This window comes from Pelodiscus sinensis, unplaced genomic scaffold, assembly GCF_049634645.1.
Source record: "Pelodiscus sinensis isolate JC-2024 unplaced genomic scaffold, ASM4963464v1 ctg190, whole genome shotgun sequence".
Lineage (NCBI taxonomy): Eukaryota > Metazoa > Chordata > Testudines > Trionychidae > Pelodiscus > Pelodiscus sinensis.
The window spans coordinates 21,076-36,050 of NW_027465820.1; the positions used below are offsets into that span (position 1 = coordinate 21,076).

General features: G+C 51.6%; 1 protein-coding gene across 3 annotated transcripts in view; it reads right to left on the reverse strand.

The window, feature by feature from the left end:
- Nucleotides 1-7,711: 7,711 nt before the first annotated feature.
- The window catches only part of PPP1R7 (protein phosphatase 1 regulatory subunit 7), a 34,958-nt gene continuing 27,694 nt past the window's right edge, over nucleotides 7,712-14,975 (reverse strand). For all 3 annotated transcript variants that reach the window (XM_075914549.1, XM_075914548.1, XM_075914550.1), the window contains 3 exons: nucleotides 12,026-12,130; nucleotides 10,903-10,989; nucleotides 7,712-8,087 (listed from right to left, as the gene is read on the reverse strand). In XM_075914549.1, the coding sequence (XP_075770664.1) occupies nucleotides 7,911-8,087; nucleotides 10,903-10,989; nucleotides 12,026-12,130 (369 nt within the window). In that variant the 3' untranslated portion in view covers nucleotides 7,712-7,910. The remainder of the gene's footprint in view (nucleotides 8,088-10,902; nucleotides 10,990-12,025; nucleotides 12,131-14,975) is intronic.

The following is a 14,975-nucleotide window of genomic DNA, read 5'->3' on the forward strand; positions in this document are numbered from 1 at the left end:
GGCAGCGGGGGGGCGGGGGCGTTACGAGGCAGCGGGCGGGCGGGGGCGTTACGAGGCAGCGGGCGGGCGGGGGTGTTACGAGGCAGCGGGCGGGCGGGGGCGTTACGAGGCAGCGGGCGGGCGGGGGCGTTACGAGGCAGCGGGCGGGCGGGGGCGTTACTAGAAGCCCCCTAAGAAGGGAGTGAGGCTTGGACGGTTTGGGCCAGTTCTACGTAGCACACCGATTAGGGAGCCGCGCAAGCATCAGCAGCTCACTACAGCCCTGGAGGCAGGGCCGTGGTACCAGTCCCATTTCATAGATAGGACTGGGTCCCAGAGAGACTGACTAGGCTCAAACAGTACGTCTGGCAGAGCTAGACAAACTCAGCTCTTGCGTCCCAGAGCGGTAAGCACGAGCCCTGCCTTCCACCCTATGCCGTGCAGTCAGCCCCTTACCTCCTCCTGCGGCCGGATTGGCCAGTTCTGATGTTGTCATCTGTGATATCATAATGCAGGGGAAATGAAACATGCCATTAGGGGAACTAATCGACACTGAAGCCATCAGAGCACGATTGGAACGTGGCTCTCACACATCAGAGAGGGGAAGTCCAACCTGCTCTTGGCAAAATCTACAGGTGTCGCCTCGCTGGTCTTTAACGGGACCCTCGATCCGGATCGCATGCTCCTGCCGAAAAGGAACAGGGCAGGGCCAGGAAAGTTGGAGGAAGCAGATTTCACTGTAGCTGGGAAGCAGGATGTGCCGCTCACTAGGACAGGAGCAAGGCCATGCACCTCTCTCCTAAGCTCTGCGTGGCCCAGGGGGTTGGGGCGGTGCCCCGTCACAAGTTCCGGCTGCCCCTTGGTGACTCCCTCGCAGCACGGCATGGACAGAATCACGTCTCAGGGATTCCTTGGTCCACCGTCACCTTTTGGGCACCCCCCCACCCTGGGGCTCCGCTTCAAACGGCCTCTGAACTGAACACAGCCCACCTAGCGACAGCGGGAGAGAGGAAGAGTCGTCCTGTCCATCCACGGCTCTGCCAACAGAAGTAACATCTCCACCCTCCCCTTCGCTGGCCGCCGCCCAAAGAGCAGGGAGCTGGTCACCTGCGAGAAGGGCTGGAGATGAGGCCAGTAAAATCAGGCTAGGCCAGTTGGTGTCTACGTGTCTGGGTGCCTCTTACAAGCTTGAGGCGGGAGTGGAGGACAGTTCCAGAAGGCTATCTGGAAGGGGTGAGTCCTGCAGAGGGGAACAGGCCCCATCTGTTGACCTCTCAGGTGGATGCGTGGCTGACATGCTTGGTGAGGACAGACGACACATGCTGACCGGTGGGGAGGGGAGAGGCATGATGGGGCCTCCAGCTGCTGGGAAGAGGACTTTTCCTCTTCATTCTGAGCACAGGTGGAAGGGAACCTCGTGTTCCCTTTGGGCACATCACAAAGCTGCCTGCAGACGTAGGACCGACAATGGGGGTGAGCCTCACGTCCTCTCCACTCCAGCAGCTGCCCGTGGACAGTGAACAGGAGCCTCCTCATGCTGCCCTGAAATGGCGCTCTCCATCTCCACACCTAGCTGGCCACTGAAACACTTAGAGGTGCCAATCAGTGACCGTTACAAGCATGGAACTGGATGGCTCTGTGGGCTTGCTAAAAGGAGGCAGAGCCTGGCACCTCCTTGTGCGGGTTCAAACCCACTCGAGTTGGCACTAGCCAGTTATTCCCATAAGTGTTACAGTTTTACGCCTTCCACTTGCTCCGCACTTTTTCAAGCAAGCTCCCTCCAGCTGCCTCTCATACTTATCGAGAATTTCCCATAAATCCCTGCAAACCTACCTCATTATCCCTGTCCCCCCTCCCCCCACTTTATGAAAATTGGCTTGAGTAAGAATACACACAACTGGCAGACGTGTTAGGCAAAGTGCATCATGTAATGGGGCCTTTTTCAAGTAACGAGCTGCTGAATATGTATATTCTATTTCTGTGTATGTATCATTCTGGCATGAGACATTGGGAACATGAACTGCCAACCTGTTTTATTAATCTAAGTCTTCTAGTGAAAGCCATTGGTGATACTCAAAAAGACCATGCCACCTGCTGGGTCCAAGAAAGACATGTGATCATGGCACCTGGTGCTGGACTCCATCTTGAATCTGGTATTTTCCCCATGTGGAGGAGAATCGTAGAATACTGGGACTGGAAGAGACCTCGAGAGGTCATCAAGTCCAGTCCCCTGCCCTCATGGCAGGACCAAATACTGTCTAGACCATCCCTGATAGACATTTATCCAACCTACTCTTCAATATCTCCAGAGATGGGGATTCCACAACCTCCCTGGGCAATTTATTCCAGTGTTTCACCACCCTGACAGTTAGGAACCTTTTCCTAATGTCCAACCTAAATCTCCCTTGCTGCAGTTTAAGCCCCTTGCTTCTTGGTCTATCCTCAGAGGCCAAGGAGAACAAGTTTTCTCCCTCCTCCTTGTGACACCTTCTTAGATACCTGAAAACGGCTACCATGTCCCCCCTCAGTCTTCTTTTCTAAACTAATCAAACCCAATTCTTTCAGCCTTCCTTTATAGGTCATGTTCTCTAGACCTTTAATCATTCTTGTTGCTCTTTTCTGGACCTTCTCCAATTTCTCCACATCTTTCTTGAAATGCGGTGCCCAGAACTGGACACAATACTCCAACTGAGGCCTTACCAGGGCAGAGTAGAGCGGAAGAATGACTTCTCGTGTCTTGCTCACAACACACCTGTTAATACATCCCAGAATCATATTTGCTTTTTTTGCAACAGCATCACACTGACGACTCATATTCAGCTTGTGGTTCACTATAACCCCTAGATCCCTTTCTGCCGTATTCCTTCCTAGACAGTCACTTCCCATTCTGTATGTGTGAAACTGATTGTTCCTTCCTAAGTGGAGCACTTTGCATTTGTTTTTATTAAACTTCATCCTATTTACCTCAGACCGTTTCTCCAATTTGTCCAGGTCATTTTGAATTATGACCCTATCCTCCAGATTAGTCACAACCCCTCCCAGTTTGGTATCATCTGCAAACTTAATAAGCGTACTTTCTATACCATATCTAAATCATTGATGAAGGTATTGAACAGAGCCGGTCCCAAAACAGACCCCTGCAGAACCCCACTTGTTATACCTTTCCAGCAGGATTGTGAACTATTAATAACTACTCTCTGAGTACTGTTATCCAGCCAGTTATGCACCCACCTTATAGTAGCCCCATCTAAGTTGTATTTGCCTAGTTTATTGATAAAATATCATGTGAGACCGTATTAAATGCCTTACTAAAGTCTAGGTCTACCACATCCACCGCTTCTCCCTTATCCACAAGACTCGTTATTCTATCAAAGGAAGCTATCAGATTGGTTTGACATGTTTTGTTCTTTACAAATCCATGCTGGCTGTTCCTTATCACCTTGCCACCTTCCAAGTGTTTGTAGATGATTTCCTTAATTACTTGCTCCATTATCTTCCCTGGCACAGAAGTTAAACTAACTGGTCTGTAGTTTCCTGGGTTGTTCTTATTTCCCTTTTTATAGATGGGCACTGTATTTGCCCTTTTCCAGTCTTCTGGAATCTCTTGTCTCCCCTGATTTTCCAAAGATGATAAAGGAGGTATCTGAGCCTCTAGCTATCAGCTCCTTGAGTATTCTAGGATGCATTTTATCAGGCCCTGGTGACTTGTAGGCATCTAACTTTTCTAGGTGACTTTTAACTTGTTCTTTATTTATTTTATCGTCTAAACTTCCCCCCTTCCCACTATCATTCCCTATGTTAGGCATTCCTTCAGACTTCTCGGTGAAGACTGAAACAAAGAAGTCATTGAGCATTTCTGCCATTTCTAAGTTTCCTGTTACTGTTTCTCCCTCCTCACTGACCAGTGGGCCTACCCTCTCCTTGGTCTTCCACTTGCTTCTAATGTATTTATAAAAAGTCGTCTTGTTTCCCTTTTTTCCCCCCCGTAGCTAGTTTGAGCTCATTTTGTGCCTTTGCCTTTCTAATCTTGCCCCTGCATTCCTGTGTTGTTTGCCTATATTCACCCTTTGTAATTTGTCCTACTTTCCATTTTTGATATGACTCCCTTTTTATTTTTAGATCATGCAAGATCTCGTGGTGAAGCCAAGGCGGTCTTTTGCCATATTTTCTATCTTTCTGACATAGCGGAATAGCTTGCTTTTGGGCCCTTAACAATGTCCCTTTGAAAAACTGCCAACTCTCCTCAGTGGTTTTTCCCCCTTAGTCTTGATTCCCATGGGACCTTACCGATCCAGCTCTCTGAGCTTATCAAAATCCGCCTTCCTGAAATCCATTGTCTCTGTTTTTCTGTTCTCCCTTCTATCCTTCCTTAGAATTGTGAACTCTAGGATTTCATGATCACTTTCACCCAAGCTGCCTTCCACTTTCAAATTCTCAACCAGTTCCTCCCTATTTGTTAGGATCAAATCTAGAACAGCTTCCCCCGGTAGCTTTTTCAACCTTCTGAAATAAAAAGTTGTCTCCAATGCAGCCCAAGAACTTATTGGATAGTCTGTGCCCCACTGTGTTATTTTCCCAACATATATCTGGACAGTTGAAGTCCCCCATCACCACCAAATCTTGGGCTTTGGATGATTTTGTTAGTGGTTTAAAAAAAAAAGCCTCACCTACTTCTTCCACCTGGGTAGTGGCCTCTGGTAGACTCCTAGCATGACAACACCCTTGTTTTTAATCCCTTTTAGCCTAACCCAGAGACTCTCAACACTTCCGTCTCCTATGCCCATCTCCACCTCACACCAAGTGTGTTCATTTTTAATATATAAGGCAACACCTCCTCCCTTTTTTCTCTGTCTATCCTTCCTGAGCAAGCTGTATCCTTCTACACAAACATTCCAATCATGTGCTAACTAAGGGGTTCCTACCCTGGGGAAAGTTTATTTAAGAAATGGAAGCCAATCAGCCTTATCTTCAGTTGGCCTTTGAAACAGCCTCCCCACCCTCGGAGGACACACACGAAGAGATCTGGAAACAAACAAAGAACTCCAAGGACACAAGGAGATGTAGACCCAGGCCAGAGAAAAATCAACTCTGTCTTGAAGCATTTTACCTGAAATAAGGAGAAGGGTGAGAAATGTACTTGGAACGATTTCTCTGGGTGTCTTAGGCTTAACTGGTGTGTTTTATTTATTCTGGCTCAGTAACTTGCTTGGTTTTGTCTGTTTTCACCCGCAATCACTTAATTCCTGCTTTGCCTACTTCATAAAAACAGTTTTTTTGGATCAAACCCAGTGCAAATAACTGTTCTGGTGAGGCGGGGTGCACCTCTCTCTTGGGGGGCTGTGTTCATAGGTGCGGTCAAGGCCCGATAGCTGAGCCTGTTCAGAATCTCTGTGTTTGCAGCCCCAGTAGAGGAAAGTCACAGGAGTGACTGTGCAGTGAGGTGACTCCCCTTCTGGGCTGTGAACAACTGGGGCTTTGGTATTAAAAACACTTCCCTCTCACTGGCTCTGTCAATGCCGTGCGCCAGGAGCCCACCTGAGAAATGCAGTACCAAAGCCAAAGGGACCGGGTAGAAAGAACCATTGTTAAAGATACACCCACGCAGTCAGAATTCAGTCACGAACAGACTGCCAAACAGGTCATTCCCACGCACAGGGGGTGTCTCGCAGCCGCTGCTTTGCACAGATTCACACACATTCCATTTCTACGCTAGCCTGGCGGAGGCCGTGCCTACTTCACTGCATCTTACTGGGGAAAGAAAAGGCCTATAAACATTGTAAATGTACTGCACGGGGCATTCACTAACCAATTTCACAGTCAGACACAAAGAAGCTAAATGTACCAGCTCAGATGGCCAAGGCAATAGGGTAAACAAAGGCAGCTGTGAATGACAGTCACATGTCTGTATTTCATAGGAACCAGGATATGATTCATGATGCAAATATTGACAGATGGAGAATGACACCAAATTCCTACCTTCCTGATCAAGAAACTGAAAGCAGCTTGGAGCAAGTACTGCGCCTGCCTCACACATTCACTTAGCTCTTCACTCAGCTGGTGTCTGACTGGCCCTACTTGGAATTGTAACTCACAGGCCCTACTTGGAAATAAACACTACCCCAACCAGAAAATTCAGGGCCTGTCTACGTGAAAGCCAGGCTGGGCCAGTGTGCCCGCCACATCCACTTACAGCCCTTCTGGCTTCAGGGACCATTGAAAAGCTTGTGCAAAAGGTCACAGGTGGCAGAGCTGCAAACGAGGTTTGGTAAGTTCTTGCTACTGGTGACAACCAGGGAATTAAGAGACCAAAACCAACAAATGCTCCTCTGGATGGGGAAAGGAACCTGTAATGAAAGGTCCGGTTGCTTGCAAGATGCTCAGACACCACGAAGGCGAGGTGTACAAAACACAGCAGAAGCAGTGAGAATACCTACCTCCCTCTTCTAGGATTCCTCCCTTCCATAACCCTCCTCTGCTTTACACAGGTCAGAAGCGGGAAAGAGAGCTCCAGTGTGGCATTATCTACTAGATATCTGAGAGTTTGTGCAGCTGTCTGTCTGCAGGCCCATCCACCTGAAGTCCGCTTGTTCAAGCGCTCCTCCTGAACAGTGAGCGCATGGAGCCCCCAACTCAGTCTGCAGCTTCCTCTTAACTAAAGCAAGGCCAGGGTTCGGCTGTGCCAGGACAATGGGATGTGTCTGGACTGGGCTTGCTCCCCGTCCAACGGAGCTAGCCGGGACAATTCTACGCCTGAATGACCATCGGGAGCAGCAAGTCAGTCGAGGGCCACACACAAGGGAGAAGCCCCCCAACCCTTGCTGACCTGGCCCTCACAGATGTGGGCCCCACTGAGGCAGGAAGACCCTCTCCTTGCCCTCCTCGAGTTCAGTGCTCAGGAGCAGACCGCAGGTGGGGGGTCAGCAGCAGGAGGGGACAGGGGATTGGGGGATGCTGAAGAGGCCTTTAGTTGAACACAAAAGCCGCCCCTCTCGCAGAGCTCCGCCTGCCTCTGTGGGCCCGGCCGGGAGTTGCCACGCACACGCTGAGCTGCATTTTGAGATGGCTAATTCCGGGGAAAGTCATGAGACTCCGTAAATCACAAATGTGGTGGAAGTAGTGTCAGACACTGACGTAGGCCTCTTCAGATTCATGGTCCCTCTCCCCCTCGCCCAGACACTAGCCTCCAACTCCGCAGCGTCCAACCAGTTCTGAAGCAGTGGCCTCTGTAAGTGGCTACTAGCCACACTGTTCAAGCCAACTAGCCACATATGGCTACGGTGTTGGACACCACGGCTCTGGCTCTTTCCCACCCACCTCCTCATGCCTTGCTCACGGTGGCAGCATGGAAAGGGATAGCTTCCACATCACCAGAGCAGCTCATCCATCTGCCCTCACACATCCTGCTTAGCTCAGCCTTGTTTTCGAGTGAGGGTGGTTTAATGCAGGTTTTTAGGCAATATTGCAGCCAGGGCGTGCTTCTCTGAGAAAGAGCCGAGAGGATGGAAAGTCTAGGCGAGGGCAGGAGTGCCAACACAGACCAGTACCTTCGTAGGGTTCTCCCCCCACAGCAAAAACTGACACTATTCACAGGGGTGCTACTGACCTGAAAACGTAACTCCCAGAACCAATATGGTTACCTGATTGAGTCAAGAGACGTGGCTGGCTCCAGACCGAACACAGAAGCTTGCTGACAAAATGCCCAATATAAACAAACACTGGTGCAACCGGGAAATGGTGTGTTACGATTTAATAATAATCATACTATTTCAAAACCAACAAGAGAGTGCGCTGTACACAAGATCTGATACTCAGTGCTTGTTACTGGCCGTCTGCTCTGGGCCAGTGTACTGTAGACTCGGGTGGTGGGAAGTGGATTAAAAACCCAGCTGGGACATTTCTCCAAGGCGGGAGGAGAGGGGCAGGTCAGAGGTTCAGAATCGGACAAACGTGGCATCAATCTGCCGGACGGACGGGAGCGCCAGCATGATTTTGCGCCGGTACTGAGGATCCTTCTGCAGGGGGTTTCTCTCCAGATACACGGTTTCCAAATTCTTGGCTCCCTTCAGCTCGTCCAGGTCGCTCCAGCTCTCAATGAGATTGTCATTCATCTGTGAAGCACACACAGTTCCAGCAAAGCTTCCTTACTGAGCACATAACCCAGACAGACAGTGCTCACCAGGAGTCACCTGTTCCAAGAGCTGCACGATTTCCAGCCAGCCCCTCAGCGGGAAGCCTCGATGAGCCTTCCCAGCCCCCGCTCCTTCACTGACACCCACCACCGTGCCCGCCCCTTGCACCGAATAACCACAATTCAGCCTGAACGGCTGCCACATACCTGGCCTGTTTACACGGTCCAGAGACGGCACCTCCTGGATCTCTCGCCTGCCGCACCCCACAGCAAAGCTTCCCTCCCTCCTGGCGTCTCCTGCCAGCTCTGCGGTTCTGGCCCCGAGGGTCCCCTTTGCTACTGCCCCCTACTGACAGGGCAAAGCTTGAGCTCCCCAGTCTAAGGGCCCCGCCCTGCCCCAGGCAGGAGCCCCAGGCAGGACACTCCCCCGGGGGTGGAAACGCTGAGCCGCACGTCAGCTGGTTCTCTCTCCCTGACTCCCAGCCTAAGGCCTGCTCAGATCCGAGTGCCCTCTACAGCGAAGGCCTCGTACCTCCCACTGCAGCCAGACCTGCACCGGGCTAGCTGGCCTCCACAGCTGGGCTCCTTGCTGCTCAGAAGACACTGCGAGGCAGGAGGGCTTCCACGGCACAGGCTCCCTGCATGCAACTGCAGGCTGGCGGGGGGGATCCCACATTTGCTGCTGGCCGAGTCCCAGTGCGGGTGTCAGAGGAAGGGAGGAGCGTTACCATGCAGCCAGTGCGCAAGCTCCAGCTCTCCCTCGCTCCTGCAAGCGGAGCTGGAAGGCGCAGCAGCAACACGTAAGGGAGCGGACCTCTGCAGCGCGCTGCTCCCCACGCGGGCGGGGCCCTGTCCGAGCTGGGGGGCACATTGCTCTACTGCATCCCGCTGAAGAACAAACTCCTTTCTTCTCCCGCCTCCTGCAAGCCTGGCTCCCCCTCGGGAAGTCCCTGGGGTCCTCTGGCAGAGGGAGAGGGTGCCCCAGCAGACATTCCCAGCCAGAGCAGCAGGGCTGAAGCATGGGGCTTAGAACCGGGCCTGGCGCACGCACTGTTCATTCTGCATAACTCTGAGCTGACTCAGTTCAAGCTCTACGCAGAGAGCAGGCTGGGAGGGGGTCTTCTTTTGGGTTTGGATCAGCTCTGGCTGGTGAAAGTGATTTGGGGCACCACAGACCCCTCCCCCCGCAGATCTGAAACGGCACCCTGGGGAGCCAGGAACAGCCAGAGGGCTGTGAGCTGTGGCAAGGTGCAGCTCCCACGGGACAGCACAAAGCACCCCTAGAGCCACATCCCCTGCTCTGTGCGGCTTGGAAGCTGGTCTCTTTCACCAACCATATCTGGCCCAAGCAAAGGCTTTACCTCACCCACCTTGTGACACACCCTGGTGCACCACAGCAAAACCCACTAAGTGTCAATACCACGTCAGGCTATACAAGACAAATACCCTCACAGCAGACGAGTCCTCGATTTACCTATTCATTCACTAGTCCATTTGTAACAGCCCAGGCCAGAAATTCATATCACTGAATTTGGATTTCTAAGATTCTCAAGCAGCACTTCCCTGTCGGTACGTTTCAACGGTTACTGATGCACGGGCGCGCATTACCGACCCGAGCGGGCGTGCGGATGCGCTGAAATGAACAGCTCATTTCTGAGTTATCCACAAAGAAACACCCCTGGAGTTTTCAGGTGCTGCACTGTCCCCTGGAGTTGTGGTAAAAAGTTGCTCACATCTGCAATGGTGCGCGGCCAGCCAGGAGCAGCCAGAGGGTTATGGATCTGACAAGATGCAGCTCCCGTGACAGCCTGAAGCCCGCCTTGATTTCAGTAGCGGGCTCCTCACAAAGGCCGAGGCCTATAAAAGCAGGGCGCTCCCTTTCCTTCCCGAGGAAGGCAACACCAGCAGCTGGAGCACCTGCGTCTTCTGGGAGCAAAACCTTGGGCAGGGTCTAGGGACGCGAGAAGAATCGCTCGCGTTCTGCACTTGCAAGCAGTGTGCAGTGTCCCACTTGAAGGGCTGCAGAAGGCCCCTTCGTAGGATGCCGGAGCTCCTTGGCCACGTGGGAACCACAAAGCTAACTAATGCGGCCTCTGAAAGCTCTTGGACAGCGCTTTTCCAGCCCTTGAGCAAGCAGCCTGTCTACTGGATTCTGGCTTGATCTCACGTCCCATTACCTCCCAACCCTGCAGCCAAGGGCTCAGACAGCAAAACGCTCCAAAAGGGAGAAACGTGCCAGAGAGCTGAGACTCATGGCACACCCACAGCAGGGTGGTGAGCCTGCACTAGCAGAGCAAGGGCTGACAGCCCCTCGCTGAACACGTACTCTAGGGTGCGGCTGGAGTACCTGCTCCTCTGTTCAAACTGCTTTCTTCCTGGCACACTGCAGAAAGAAGAGGCAGGGCTTGGCCGGGCCGGGCGCCAGCAGCCAGCGCAGACCAGTCTGATCGTCTGGCCAGCAGGAGCTGAATGCTCCAAGCAGTAACCAGGAACTGACCAGACTGACTCTGCTCTGGCATTGTGGCTCACCGCTGCACCAAGACGCACGGTCTCTGCTTCCATTCCTCTGCCTCAGCGCCACCTCTAACGGCAGAGAAACTGTCCTTCAAAGCAGGGTGACAGCTGGAGCGCAGGGGTGGGCACCCGACCTAACGAAGGGCCTGCGACTCAAACCGGCCACATGAATTCTGCCCCACTCCATGCAGACAGGGAAAGAGAAAAGGGGCTTTTCCAAGGAGACACTCGGGTGGAACTGGAACTGGCACTGCAGAGCGATCAGCCCGGCCGGTACTTACCCAGAACTCCTGGAGCTCCGTTAGATGGCTGACATTTTCAATCTTTTTGATCCTATTGGATGCAATGTCCAGCATTGTAAGTTTGTTCTAAAACAAGCAAACAACAACGTTACCCTCGGCTGCCCTGCTCTGATCCCCAGGGCTGAGAACTGGGAGCAGCACAGGTGGCACCTCTGCCCGCTGGCGCTAGGGTTAGCTAGCAACAGCGCAACTGGCAAAGCAGGTGCCAATTCAAAAGGAGCTAACAAGGAGCCCCAGCTGCTGCATGCCGGGCTCCCACTCCCCTAGCCCCTTTTCCTCTCCATCCCCCATTCCCCACCCCAGTGCTCACTGTGCCACAGGAAAACAGCCAGGCTCCCAGCCAGCACACAGAAGGGGAGCACAACTGGCACTAGGACCCCAGCTGCCAGAGTGGGCAGCTGTGTACTTACAGAAATGGGGGGGTTGCAATGGCACAAGCCCTTGTCTCACCTCTGCTGTGGGGAGGGAAATCGACCCCCCCCCAAAACTGCACATGATCATCCTGCCCCCCCTTCCCTTCGCTTCCCTGTTGCCTTCTGCAGGCGGGCGGGCAGGCAGGACCCCCCCCCATAGAAATATGCAGGTGACCTGATCTCCACGGGCGGCTCACATCGCCACCTACTGGTTACAGGGCATGGAAGCATCACCGCCCCCCCCAGGGCAATCCAAGGCAGTACAGCGAGGTGGCTGGATTTAAAGAGCAGGACAGCAGGGTTTGCCTCTCCGGACCTCTGACCACTCAGCCATTTCTGGAGCCTTGGCGAGGCACTCCCAGCTACCGCCTGCGGGTCCCATTCCGCTGGCCACGCGCCTTAGGCCTCCCTGCGCTACTTACCAGTCCGATTGTTCCAGTAAGAGCTTGCAGGCTCCCTCTAGCTAGTCCAGACTGACTGGGAAACATGCATGTTCCCAGACAGAAAAGGAGGCAGCTCAGGCTGCTCTGTTCTTTCAGCGTAACACAGTCTACACAGGTTTCCAAGAAGCTCTGCTTTCCTTGGGTAACTCAAGGAAAACAGGAACTTCTCGGCAACACCCAGGACAGACAAGCCCAGCCACTCTCGAAGCACTGGGAGGCCTTGAGGAACGCTAACAAGATGCTCACATTGTTCTCCAGTCCCTCGAGGACTTCTACGCCGTTGTGGCTAAGGTACAACTCACGGAGATTCACCAGGTTCTGCAGACCCTCGATCTTGGTCAGCCGGTTGCTCTGAAATTGTATGGGAGGGAGTGAAAGTCCAGGCCAAAGAAATGAACCCAGAGTGAACTCTTACACAAGAAAAACATCTCAAGAACCTTTCTACAGAGCACAGATCATTTGGACAAAAACCAGAGCACATGGGAAGGCAGGATTTTGCCTGTTGCAGAGGAAGGAACTGCACAGCACTGTACTTGATGGATCTGGGACACTCAATTGCTTTGAAACTTTTGTAGCCAACTCTCAAGCAAGTTCCAGGTGAGCCAGAGTCCCTTCAAACCTGCAGGATCTCAGATTCTGTCCCTACTTCTGACAGCTGCAGCCCTGGAGGCCTTCTCTGATTAGCCCCTTTAGAAGACCAGGCCCAGTTGCCAACAGCACTCATTGAGATTGCACTTGACCAGCTAGAGAAGAGGAAGATGTAGCAGCTGTAAACAAAGGCCCAATACATCTGTTATGCACTTCCTGGTCTGTCATACAACTAGGCTTTTCCTGGCAGTCAGATACTGTGAGCATGAATGCCTGCCCATTGTACCACTAGCTGGAACCTGTGTGCAGAGGAAGGGCTGACCCAGACGAAGGCTTTAGTAGAGCTGCTTTGGGACCAAACTTAACAAATTGGTAATAAGAGAAATGAGTCATCAGGGCCAGACAGCATTTATCCACCCAGGAACTCCAATGTGAAACGGGAGCCCTACTCCCTGGAGCTTGCAGCCTATCGTGCACCAGTGGCTGAGCCAGATGTTTGGAGGATAGTGAAGGGGCCATCCATTTTTGAAAAAAGGTGACCCCAGCAGTTACAGGTCCATAACCCTAACACCAGTATCAGGCAAGCTGATCGGCACAGAAGCACCAGGTATGTGGATGGAAGGATTTGTTGGGGAAGAGTCCACATGGATTTTGTAAAGGGAAGTCAGGCCTCACCAACCTACTCGACCTCTGTAAGGGGGTCGTCAAGCCTGTGGCAAGGGGAGCCTGTGGACATGGGGAGGGACCTTGTCAAAAGCTTTACACTAAAGGCTCTTAAGCACAGTCAGCTGTCATGGGGCAAGGGGGACAGTCCTCCCATGGATTACAAACTGGTTACAAGACAGGAAACAAAGGGTAGGAATACATGGAAATTCTCTACATTCTGGAAAGCAGCCAAGTAGTGACCCCAGCAGGCCATGCTGGGCCCAGTCCTATTCAACATTCATAAATGGTCAGGCAAAAAGGGTAGACATTAACTTGGCCCAATTCGCAAAGGACACAAAAACTACTCAAGATACTTAAGTCACAAGCAGACTGAAGAGCTACAAAAGGATCTCACAGAACTAGGTAACTGGGCAACAAAATGGCAAATGAAATACAATATTGATAAATGCAAAGTAGTGCCCATTGGAAAACAATCCCAATTATACATATAAAAGGGTGGGGCCTAAATTAGCGGTTACCATTCGAGAACGATCTTGGAGTCACTGTGGATAGTTCTCTGAAAATACCCACTCAATGTACAGCAGCAATCGAGAAAGGTACAAGAATGTTGGGAATTCATTAGGGGACAGATAAGATAGAACACATCTTATTGCTGCTATAGAAATGCATGGTATGCCCACATCTTGAATACTGGGTGCAGATTTACTTTAAAATGGTAACCGGTTAACCGCTAGGTTTGACTGCTTAACCTTGTATTAGGAAAAGGAGCAAATACCACTTCCTTATTTACTTTCTCCACACCAGTCGTGATTGTATAGACCTCGGTCATAGCTCCTATTAGGCATCTCTTTTCCAAACTGAAAAGGCCGTCATCCTACTATCTCCTCGTCTGGCAGCCATTTCATACTAATAGTCATTTGTGTTGCTCTTTTATGTACCTTTCTCTGGTCCCAATGTGTATTTTTGAGATGGAGCAATCACATCTGCACTAGGCATATAAAGGCTTAACCGGTTAACCAGTTACCTTATCGGGTGATGCTTATGGGTAACCGGTTAACTGGCAGCAGCTGGGCTGGAGAGGTGAAGCAGGTCAGGTACAGCCCACACGTGAAGAAAGCAGGTAAGGAAGTGCTGTTTAACACAAGAGCTAGGGGATCTCCAAACGACATTAAAAAGCAGTAGGGTTATATCAAAAGGAGACATTTTGACATTTGTCAAAGGAGACACTTGTCTAGAGAACATGACCTATGAGGGAAGGCTGAAAGAATTGGGTTTGTTTAGTTTAGAAAAGAAGACTGAGGGGGGACTTGATGGCAGTTTTCAGATATCTAAAAGGGTGTCACAAGGAGAAGGGAGAAAACTTGTTCATCTTGGCCTCTGAGGACAGGACAAGCAGCAAGGGGCTTAAACTGCAGCAAGGGAGGTTTAGGTTGGACATTAGGAAAAAGTTCCTAACTGTCAAGGTGGTTAAACACTGGAATAAATTGCCCAGGGAGGTGGTGGAATCCCCATCTGTGGAGATATTTAAGAGCAGGTTAGATAAATGTCTACCAGGGATGGTCTAGACCATGGGTTCCCAAATTGGGGGGCATGAAGAAATTCCGGGGGGAGGGGGCACAAGGCAACCCAGCTACCCCCCCCCCCTCCAAGTTTTGCTGCTATTTGTGTTTTTGGCCCCAGTCAGGTTTTTTTTGGTTAACAAGTTTTGCTGCTTTTTTTTTGGGGGGGGGGGGGGGGGGGAAGAGGTGCGCGTGATGCAGAAAATTTTGGGAACCACTGGTCTAAACAGTACTGAGTCCTGCCATGGGGGCAGGGGACTGGACTCGACCTCTCGAGGTCCCTTCCAGTCCTAGTATTCTAGGATTTCTTCACCGTAACACACAGCCAACCTGTGGAGCGCTCTGCCAAGGGGAGCTGTGAAGGTCAAGACATTAACAGGGCT